Raw genomic sequence first — 11,375 nt, 5'->3', positions numbered from 1 at the left:
GTATATTCTTTTACAGACACCTTAATGCACACTTTTAATTTATATTATGTGAACTAAACATAAAAATGTTAAATCCATAAAAATATAAAAACATATTCCTTAAAGTACTTATTTTTACAGAGTACTAATGTTACTCTCCAAACTACAACAAATACATACCTAAATACGTTTGTTTTTATTAAAATAATTTAGAATTCCTTTCATTCCTATTGAGGACTGCGCTTCCTGGGGAGTACCAATATGGCGGCCAGTGGCTTGAAAACCACTCATTGGACATTACATAAGATGCAATTCAGGGTTTATAAATATCACCTGAACCAACCCACTGGGCGGAGATTCGCAGATGGAAGATTCCTCTCTCCCCTACTCATCACAGAATTGTTTTTATCAAGCCTTCGTCATTCCGAATATTACTCTGTTTGTTGCGATAAAGGTGTTTGCCGTTATAGGTCCCTATCCTAACTTCAGTTGTCTAACTGAGGGAGTTTGTCATGGATATTTTTGCGATAAAGGAGACCTTTATTTTTGCTCGGCTCTTCATCAACTCCATTGAACTTTTACATTCAGCTATCATCTGCCGTTTGGGATAACGTTGAGGAATTTAAACGTAAGATTTAAAAAAAATGTTTTTACCTTGCATTACTTGAACAGAATGCCGAACACAATGTCTGTTAGCCTCGAAAATAAGCGCCTATGCATGAGGGGTACTGATTGTCATATTTATCAACTTCTGATAAGGAATCAAACACTGCAGACTTGTCAGGCCATTACATAAAAATAATATCCGATATGATTGCCTTGGGTTATTATTAGTAATGCTTAGCTCGTCTAAATTGTATAGCCCATATGCAGTATTATAATTATGTAGTAATGTATTATAATTATTACTTGTGTTAATTACATTAACGTATTAATTACATCTCATAAAATTCATCACCCTTTGAAATGAAGGGCACATTGACTTTGTCAAGATTTGCTACTTGCATTATTAAATAGCGCTATATTGTGCCTTCAGAAAGTATTCACACCCCATGACTTAATTCATTTTGTAGTGTTACAAAGTGGGGTTGAAATGGATTTAATTGTATAAAAAATGTATCTACACAAAATACTCTAATGTCAAAAGTGGAAGGCAAAAGTGAAACACTTAAAACATTTACTTAAACACTAATATTTTACCAGCAGACAGCGAGTATGCTGCTCATCCTCAGGTAAGGTCCCCTCTTCATTAGGTGTTTTGGCGCTTCTCGCTACACTGTCCGACGCCATCGGGTTGATCACGCCTGATCTGAGCCAGGTTGGTTTAACCACTGCTCCTCCCTCTTCAGCCACACCCATTGTGATGTCCTCTCTGTCTCCTGTCCAATTGTGCAACATATCCTATTCCTCTGTGCTCCCTTTCCTCTGAAAATACTTAGTGCCTTGCATACTTAGTGCCTTGTCTTGTTTTAGTTCCCACACAACAAGGTTTGTCAGGCTTGGTAGTACATCGTACATGCTGCGGAAAACAAACTTTATTCTGCTGGTCCTATCATCTAGATGTCAGCCCTTATTATTTTCCTCTCCCTGGCTCCTTCTCCGCATGTCAACTTGCCCGGCTGCCTCAGCCCAACTGCAATGGTTTGCCCTCCCTCCTCCACCATGTACCGTATCTCCGTTAGCCTGAGGTCCCTTCTCTTCCATGTACTTGCTCTAGTCCAGGACACCCGTTTCACACAGCCAATACCCAGGCATCCTAAAGCCACGGTTCTGACAATGTCTTTGTGGTGCAGTCTTGCTTCCAACTCTTCACTGCTGATGTTGCTGACCACTTCCTCCCTGTGCGGCCCTCAATCCCAGCTTTCCTTACTTTCTCGTCCTTGCATTCCCGTAGCATTAGGACCTGCCTTGCTTTGGTCACCTGCAATTCCACCGGCAGGCCTCGGACTGGCAGCTGAGCTTTTTACCCCTGCTTTAAAGGCTTGTTACTGAAACTCTGGGGTACACCAAGCCTTCTTCTCAGGTAACCACTGATCTTCCTTTCTATTGATTCCACCGTTGTCATTGGGATTTCATATACACCAGGAGGGGCAAGAGTAGTTTGGACAGAACTCCAAGCTGGTAGCACCAGGCTTTGCACTTTCATGGGACACCACTTTTCTCACCCTTTGCATCCAATCATTTGCCTGGTCAGTTGGCCTTTCAACACTTTCTGTGTCACAGAGTTGTCAAAGCACTTCCCTAGGCTCATGACTAGTTTTTCTGTCAGCGGTGGAATTCGCTGCCATTCCAACTTGAACCGCTGCTGTTGTCCACTTTGCCTTTTTTCAGTACCAGGCTTTGTGATTTGCTTGGTTTAAAGGTCATCCTAGCCCACGTGACAAGTTTTTTTCGGATCTTCAAGCATCCATCTTGGTTGTCGTACCTTGGACTTCATGGTGGATCCTCTGCTTGGTCTTTCAGCTGACTGCACAAGGAAATGGATTGCTGCAGCAAAAATGGACAGATATTGTACACCTGGTGACAATCCCCACCTCCAACCTCTGCAAATTGGGGGTGTAGTCCCCGACAATGAGTCTCATCATGAACTCGTCAAAGTCGTCCCATAGGAGCACTTATAAGGCACGGGTTATTTTTCATTGTTATAGTTACCTATTTCAAATCAAATTGTATTAGTCACACGAATACAACAGGTGTAGTAGACCTTATCGTGAAATGCTTACTTACAAGCCCCTAACCAACAATGAAGTTAAAAAAAAATATGAATAAGAAATAAAAGTAACAAGTAATTCGAGAGCAGCAGTAAAATAACAATAGTGAGACTATACACAGGGGATACCGGTACAGAGTCAATGTGCGAGTTATTAAAGTGACTATGCATAGATAACAGAGTAGCAGCGGTGTAAAAGAGGCTAGTCTGGGTAACCATTTGATTAGGTTTTCAGGAGTCACATGGCGTGGGGGAAGAAGCTGTTTAGAAGCCACTTGGACCTAGACTTGGTGCTCCGGTACCACTTGCCGTGCGGTAGCAGAGAGAACAGTCTATGACTAGGGTTGCTGGTGTCTTTGACAATTTTTAGGGCATTCCTCTGACATTGCCTGGTATATAGGTCCTGGATGGCAGGAAGTTTGGCCCCAGTGATGTACTGGGCTGTACGCACTACACTCTGTAGTGTAGTTGCATACCAGGCATCGATGCAACCAGTCAGGATGCTCTTGATGGTGCAGCTGTATAACTTTTTGAGGATCTGAGGACCCATGCCAAATCTTATCAGTCTCCTGAGGGGGAATAGGTTTTGTTGTGCCCTCTTCACAACTGTCTTGGTGTGCTTGGACAATGTTAGTTTGTTGGTGATGTGGACAGCAAGGAAATTGAAGCTCTCAACTTGCTCCACTACAGCCCTGTCGATGAGAGTGGGGGCGTGCTCGGTCCTCCTTCTCCTGTAGTCCACAATCATCTCCTTTGTCTTTATCACGTTGAGGGAGAGGTTGTTGTCCTTGCTTCACACAGCCAGGTCTCTGACCTCCCTATAGGATGTCTCGTTGTTGATCAGGCTTACCACTGTTGTCATCTGCAAACTTAATGATGGTGTTGGAGTCGTGCCTGGCCATGTAGTCATAAGTGAACAGGGAGTACAGGAGGGGACTGCGCATGCACCAATGAGGGGCTCCTGTGTTGAGGATCAGTGTGGTTGATTTGTTATTACCTACCCTTACCACCTGGGGGCGGCCCGTTAGGAAGTCCAGGATCCAGTTGCAGAGGGAGGTGTTTAGTCCCAGGATCCTTAGCTTATCGATGAGCTTTGAGGGCACTATGGTGTTGAACGCTGAGCTGTAGTCAATGAATAGCATTCTCACCTAGGTGTTCCTTTTGTCCAGGTGGGAAAGGGCAGTGTGAAATGCAATAGAGATCATCTGTGGATCTGTTAGGGCGGCATGCGAATTGGAGTGGGTCTAGGGTTTCTAGGATAATGGTGTTGATGTGAGCCATGACCAGCCTTTCAAAAGCACTTCATTTAGGCAGGTTACCTTAGTCCCTGTGCCCAAGAACACTATGGTGTTCTGCTTAAAATATGCTGGTATTACAGACTCTGACAAGGAGAGGTTGAAAATATCAGTGAAAACTCTTGCCAGTTGGTCAGCTCATCACATCCTGGTAATCCGTCTGGCCTTGTGAATGTTAACCTGTTTAAAGGTTTTACTCCCCTGAGGAGAGCGTCGTCCGATCACACAGTCGTCCGGAACAGCTAATGCTCTCATGCTTGTTTCAGAGTTATTTGCCTCGAAGCGAGCATAGAAGTAGTTTTGCTCGCCTGGTAGGCTTGTGTCACTGGGCAGCTCTTGGCTGTGCTTCCTTTTATAGTCTGTAATGGTTTACAAGCCCTGCTTCATCCGACGAGCGTCGCAGCCAGTGTAGTACGATTCGATCTGAGCCCTGTATTGACGCTTTGCCTATTTGAAGGTTGGTCAGAGGGCATATCGGGATTTCTTATAAGCTTCCGGGTTAGAGTCCCGCTCCTTGAAATCAGCTCTAGCCTTTAGCTCAGTGCGGATGTTGCCTGTAATCCATGGCTTCTGGTTAGGGTATGTACATACAGTCACTGTGGGGACGACGTCATCGAGGCACTTATTGATGAAGCCAATGACTGATGTGTTATACTCCTCAATGCCATAGGAAGAATCCTGGAACATATTCCAGTCTGTGCTAGCAAAACAGTCCTGTAGCTTTTGATCTGAGCACTTGTTTTATTGACCAAGTCACTGGTGCTTCCTGCTTTAATTTTTGCTTGTAAGCAGGAATCAGGAGGATATAATTATGGAGGGCAAGGGAGAGTTTTGTATGCGTCTCTGTGTGTGGAGAGAGTTGGTGGTCGAGTTTTTTTCCCTCTTGTTGCACATTTAACATGCTGATAGAAATTTGTTAACTGATTTATTTTCCCTGCATTCATGTCCCCGGCCACTAGGAGCACCGCCTCTGGATGTGCATTTTCCTGTTTGCTTATTGCGGATTTCAGTTCATTGAGTGCGGTCTTAGTGCCAGCATCGGTCTGTGGTGGTATGTAGAAAGCTTCGATAAATACAGATGAAAACTCTCTAGGTGATGGTGTGGTCCACAGCTTATCATGAGATACTATTTGATAAGTCGAGCAAAACCTAGACACTTCTATAGATATCATGCACCAGCTGTTGTTTACAAATATAGATAGTCTGCCCCCCTTGTCTTACCAGACTCAGCTGTTCTATCCTGCTGATATGTCATCGTTCAGCCACGTGAAGCATAAGATATTACCATTTTTAATTCCCCGTTGGTAGTTTAATCTTCCTTCGTACTCTTTTTCTCCGTCTTCTCTTCACGCAAATGGTGGGGATTTGCACCAGTTCCCGGGAAAGCAGTATGTCTTTCACATGTGTACAAAAGAGTGAAGTTTACATATCAAACCGGCTATCTTCACTTCATCTAACATTGTATTTTTTTATAGATATATATCCATACATGTGTCAAGCTCGTCAGACTCATTAAAGGGAGAAAAAAAAGTTTCTGCCAGTTCCTGGTGAGTAATCGCTGTTCTGATGTCCAGATGTTATTTTCGGTCATAAGAGACGGTAGCAGCAACATTATGTACAAAAGAAGTTTAAAAAAGAATTTACAAACAATGCCACATGTGTTGGTACAGATGGCAATGTAGTGGATAGCAGCCATCTTGCGGGCTCCTGACCAGTTCTGTCACTGCATTGTTAGTCAACACCTCTTGTTTATGAATAAAGTGACAAATAAAATGTGATTTAATTTTAAAGATCAAGCCACAGGACAGCTACTTGTAGGCTTCCTTTGTTCTCTAATGCCTCTGTGATGATCGGTGTTAGTGCGCTTGTGTGTTCTAGGCACCCTTATATTCCCAGGATTCCTCCCTTCTGCACTGATGTATCCCGGTACTTGTTGTCCAGCATGAAGTTGGTCATTCTTCTTCCTACGATGGCAAAGAAAATATTTCCCTCCACATTCAAGAGAGAAGCTGTAAGATTTGTGTGGATGAATCATCCCTCTGCTGACTTCAAGCCCTCTGCTGACTTCAAGCCCTCCACCTCTTTCTTTCTTTCTTCCACACAACCCTCAACAGCTTACAGAGCCTTGTTGGTAGTCTTGGGCAGTTCTTGTACACTTGGTATGGGATCCCTCCTAGTCCTGGTCCTGGTGCTGACTCTGCCTGTGCCTTCCTGATTATGTCTTTCACTTCTATCAGTCTAGGTTCCATCATGTCAAATTCCTCCTGGTGTTCGGAGGGTTGAGGAGTTGAAATTCTTCCAAATCCTGTTCTTGGAGTGGGTCGCTGTGTTTTCTTCAGGTGGTCTTCCACCTCCCTCTTGGGGCATTGCAGTCTTCTACTCTTCTTGTCCCCTAGTAGTTTGTTTGTGAACTTGTAGGGGTTACATTTCTGCCCTTTTCTGAGCTCTCTCCCTCGTGTTCCTGCAGTGGTTTTCAGCACACCTCAGGCTGCATAGTTGCTGTCATAGTGTGTCTTGTAGTCCCTTGTAGCTCTGCTCTCTCTTCTTCCTCTGCTGCTGTTTACCTTTTCTTTAGTCTCCTCAGGTATTCTATTATTGCCGCTATCTCCCTCTCTTGCCTGTTTGGTTGTTAAGCTGTGCATGTCATTTTTTGGCATGGGTCCCAAATCTACCTTGCCCATGTTGCACATGATCGCAGGAAGGGCTTCCAACTTGCTTTCTCCGCTCCCGGAAAGCGTTGTCTCATGCACCATGTCTGTGTCACTGTCAAACTGTGTCCAGCTGTTCTTGTTCACTCTTGGGCCACTGTATCCTCTGTAATTTCCTGCTGTTGAATGCTTTCTGATCGGCCTCTGTTCACTGGCCCTCTCTGTGATTCCTTCAACCGGCTCTAACTCTGTGGTTTGTGTCCTGGTTTGGTTCCTTCGCCGTCTCACCAAGGTCTTGCCTTGTGCTTGTCACCCGTTGTTGGGGTGCTAAACAGCCCATTTTGGTACGGTGGATTTTCAGCCCTCTCGTTCTTAAGCACTTTTCCACAACTGCATGTTCGAGTCCATGTCTCGTTGTCTTTTTTTCAGGAAAAGTTGTCATCTGTGTCTGGCCAGTGAGCCGTTCATCCTCCCCTCATTGGGTGAAAAGGAATAATATCAGGGTATGTCTTTATCTAGATAAAATGTTAGATATCCGGAATTATCTCCCTCACTAACTTTAAGCACCAGCTGTAAGAGCAGCTCACAGATAACTGCACCTGTAAATAGCCCATCCAACTATCTCATCCCCATACTGGTATTTTTATTTTTCTCCTTTGCACCCCAGTATCTCTACTTGCACATTCATCTTCTGCACATCTCACTCCAGTGTTTAATTGCCATATTGTAATTATTTTGCCGCTATGGCCTAATTTATTGCCTTACCTCCCTTATATCCTACCTCATTTGTACACACTGTATATAGACGTTTTCTATTGTATTATTGACTGTATGTTTGTTTATTCCATGTGTAGCTCTGTGTCATTGTTTGATGCACTGCTTTGCTTTATCTTGGCCAGGTCGCAATTGTAAATGAGAACTTGTTCTCAACTAGCCTACCTGGTTAAATAAAGGTGAAATACATTACAAATACATTTAGATATAAGAAGTAGACATGTCCTTGATTTCATATATTTTCAAAATCTCCCGTATGAGTCCAGGGAGATATCTAAGGTGAGACACATTGAGTTCAACTTACTTACATTGGACAATCTTTCTTGCTTTTACTGCCATTAGTGTCAAGTTCACCACCTACTATGTCCAGAACTGAACATTTACGAAGTCAACAGTCGTGTCTCTGTCACTAACAAATGCAGTCATGGGTGGTAACTCTACATTCATATCGAAATGGCAATGCAAATCAAATCAAGTTGTATTGGTCGCATACACATATTTAACAAACAATATTGTGGGTGCAGCAAATTGCTTGTGTTCCTAGCTCCAGCAGTGCAGGAATACCTAACAATTCACAGCAATACACACAGATCTAAAAGTAAAAGGATGGAATTAAGAAATATAGAAATATTAGGATGATCAATGTTGGTTTCCGGTGTGTGTGTGTGTGTGTGTATATATATATATATATATATATATATATATATATATATATATATATATATATATATATATATATATATATATATATATATATATATATATATATATATATATATATATATGTATATATATATGTATATGTATATGTATACATATACATATACATACATACATATGTATATGTATACATATACATATACATATACGTATATGTATATGTATATGTGTATATATGTATATATATATATATATATATATATACGTGATGATTTATACACATTGTGGATATACTAAATATTCTATCTGTAGAATATGTATGATAGAAGAGTAGGAAATGAGTAAAACACTATGCAAACATTTAAAGTGACCAGTGATTCTATGTACGTAGGACATCAGCCTCTAAGGTGCAGGGTTGAGTAGCTGGGTGGTAGCCAGCTAGTGACGGTGACTAAGTTCAGGGCAGGGTACTGGGTGGAGGCCGGCTAGCGATGGCTATTTCACAGTCTGATGGCCTTCAGATTGAAGCTGTTTTTCAGTCTCTCGGTCACAGCTTTGATGCACCTGTACTGACCTCGCCTTCTGGATGATAGCGGGGTGAACAGGCTGTGGCTCGGGTGGTTGACGTCCTTGGTGATCGTTTTGGCATTTCTTTGACATCGGGTGCTGTAGGTGTCCTGTAGGGCAGGCAGTGTGCCCCCGGTGATGCGTTGTGCAGACCGCACCACCCTCTGGAGTGCCCTGCGGTTGCGGGCGGTGCAGTTGCCGTACCAGGCGGCGATACAGCCTGACAGGATGCTCTTAATGGTGCATCTGTACAAGGGTCTTAGGGGCCAAGCCAAATGTATTCAGCTTCCTTAGGTTGAAAAGGTGCTGTTGCAGCTTCTTCACGACAATGTCTGTGTGGGTGGAGGTTATATGATCCTTAACTAGCCTCTCACTGGGAAATTATATTGGCTTTGCGGGGGCATTATTTAAAATGTTAAAGCTGATACCATTCATATCTGGTTGGCCTGTCGGCACGCGGTCCTGTGTGACAACAAATGTTGCAGTTCTTAATGGATCCCTATTTATCTATCTACATTTGTAGCGAATGTTAAAATAATTCAGTGGAGATTGAACTTAATCCTAATGAACTAATTTTAGAGCCCAAAATTGTTTGGGTGATAATTTATTTACAAATATTTTCTAGGGCAGACCAGGGCTTTTGGCACTGCTCGGTTGCTACGCAGTATTAGACCAGCAGAGTTCATTACTTCACGCTCCAAACCGGACACCGTGGACCTGCATGTATCCAGTGGCAGTACAGTTGTCACTCCTGTCTGAACCTCAAATATTCAACTGTCTCTCTCTCTCGTTCTCTCTTTCCCTCTCACTCTTTCACCAACTCCCTTTCTTTTCTCTCAATCTTTTGCTTTCTCACCAGGGATCACCACACAGAGAAGAGGTGGGACGAGGAACACTGCTGGTGTTAACCTGGATATTATCCATCAACAACAGAGCTGCTGATGTCCATATAAAAAGCTATACATTTCTGAGAAGGAAAAAAAAAATAAAAAAATTGGGTGGTCATCGTTGTGGCTGGTCACTGAGATTCTGAGATATGGCTTCTAGCCTAACAAGTGCGGGCGTGGTGTGGGCCCTGCTCTCCTTCCTGTGTGCGGCGGCCTCTTGCGTGGGTTTCTTCATGCCCTACTGGCTCCTAGGGTCCCAGATGGGTAAACCGGTCTCCTTTGGGACCTTCCGGAGGTGCTCGTACCCGGTGCGTGATGAGGCTCGCCAGGCCACGGTGATGCTGGAGCAGTGTGGACGCTACGCCTCGTTCCAGGGCATCCCTAGTCTGGAATGGAGGATTTGTACGGTGATAATCGGGTTGGGCTGTGGCCTGTTGCTCCTGGTGGCACTCACGGCCCTCATGGGATTCTGTTTGTCTGATCTCATCTCTAGGACCATTGGACGTGTGGCTGGGGGCATCCAGTTTTTTGGGGGTAAGTTAAAATCATCAAGTCACAGCCTGCTGTTGCTTTTTTAAGTGATTTGAAAATTGGATAGTGATGGCACGATGGATGGATTGGTGGAGGAATGGGTGGGTGGGTGAGTGGGTCGGGGATAGATGGATGGATGAAGGCAGGTTAAATTTCTCCAAATAGTTTAAAAAATATATTTTTAAATGTAAAAAGACTGGAATTCATCAAACTAGTAGTTAAGTACATGTACAAAATGTTCATCTTTCCCTAAAAGCATGATGGTCATTACTTTTTTTTACATGAAAGGGGAGGTTAACTTGGCCCCACAGACAATCAATCTGAGGTTAACTTAAATTTCAGTCATGGGATTTTTTTGTTTTGCTGAAAGAATGAGTACCCTCTTAGAATTAGTGTTGAAGATCTCCAGGGATTCTTGAGTCAAGGAGCCATTGCCAGTTAATGGTTCATAGTTGCACCATAGTTCAGTTAGTTGAGGGGTTCTCGGTGGATCCTTTAATGGTTCAATGTAGCAATGGGTTTCTGATATTTGATATGTTAGCTGTTAGGTCAAATATACTGTTCATGCTTCCTACTGCTAAGTTTACACCTTAACTATTACAGTGAAATATTTTGCCCAGGAAGTTGTCTAGGAGGAATTGGATTTGTAGTTGGCCAATAATTTTTTGGTAGGCTTCTACAATACCCTCCTTCCATCTATAGCATTTCTTAGCAGCATGCAGTTTGTTCTGCTTTGATGCTTCATAAGTATTGCTCTGTTCAAGTAGATTGTGATTATTATAGTTTATATATTTATTATTATATAGTATTGTGGTCTGATAGGGGTGTTCGTTGGCTAAATGTGAACGCCCTGAGACGGAGTTGTGGTCGGTGATAATGTAGACTACAGTACTAAGGCAAAGAGATGAGCTATAGGTGTACCTACCGTAGGAGTCCCCTCGACGCCTACCATTGACTATCTACAGACCCATCGTGCGACAGAGCTGCAGGAGTTGTGACAGTTTTTATTTTTTCATAGTTGTGACATATTGGGGAGGAAATGCTGTCACCTCGCAGGTAGGTTTCTATCCCCCTGTGTACTGAGTGTCAGGTTCTTGTCCAGTTTTTGCATTTAGATCACCACAGACTGGTACATGTCCCTGGGCCTGGAGATAGTTGATCTCCCCTCTAGGCTGTAGAAACTGTCGTCATTAAAGTATAGGGATTATATTGGGGGGGTATAGGTAGCACTCTCTCTCTCTGATCCTGTGAAAAGCCCGCTGAAAATAAAGGTCTGAGGTTTCCCTTCACATTACTGTTCCAGACTTGTACAGGTTGACCGTCT

The 11,375-nt window shown here is 43.2% G+C and overlaps 1 protein-coding gene across 3 annotated transcripts in view; it reads left to right on the top strand.

The window, feature by feature from the left end:
- The first annotated feature begins 309 nt into the window (after window positions 1–309).
- LOC110490968 (LHFPL tetraspan subfamily member 6 protein) overlaps window positions 310–11,375 on the top strand; it is a 35,019-nt gene continuing 23,953 nt past the window's right edge. The window contains exons 1-4 of one of the 3 annotated variants that reach the window (XM_036949960.1): window positions 316–607; window positions 1,186–1,211; window positions 7,062–7,135; window positions 9,493–10,054. In XM_036949960.1, the coding sequence (XP_036805855.1) occupies window positions 9,670–10,054 (385 nt within the window). In that variant the 5' untranslated portion in view covers window positions 316–607; window positions 1,186–1,211; window positions 7,062–7,135; window positions 9,493–9,669. Of the gene's footprint in view, window positions 608–1,185; window positions 1,212–6,179; window positions 7,136–9,492; window positions 10,055–11,375 lie in introns of those variants that run through there. The other 2 variants (XM_021564371.2, XM_036949965.1) reach the window with 2 other exon arrangements.

The sequence above is a fragment of the Oncorhynchus mykiss genome, chromosome 2, assembly GCF_013265735.2.
Source record: "Oncorhynchus mykiss isolate Arlee chromosome 2, USDA_OmykA_1.1, whole genome shotgun sequence".
NCBI lineage: Eukaryota > Metazoa > Chordata > Actinopteri > Salmoniformes > Salmonidae > Oncorhynchus > Oncorhynchus mykiss.
This window is presented reverse-complemented; position numbering and strand designations above follow the sequence as displayed.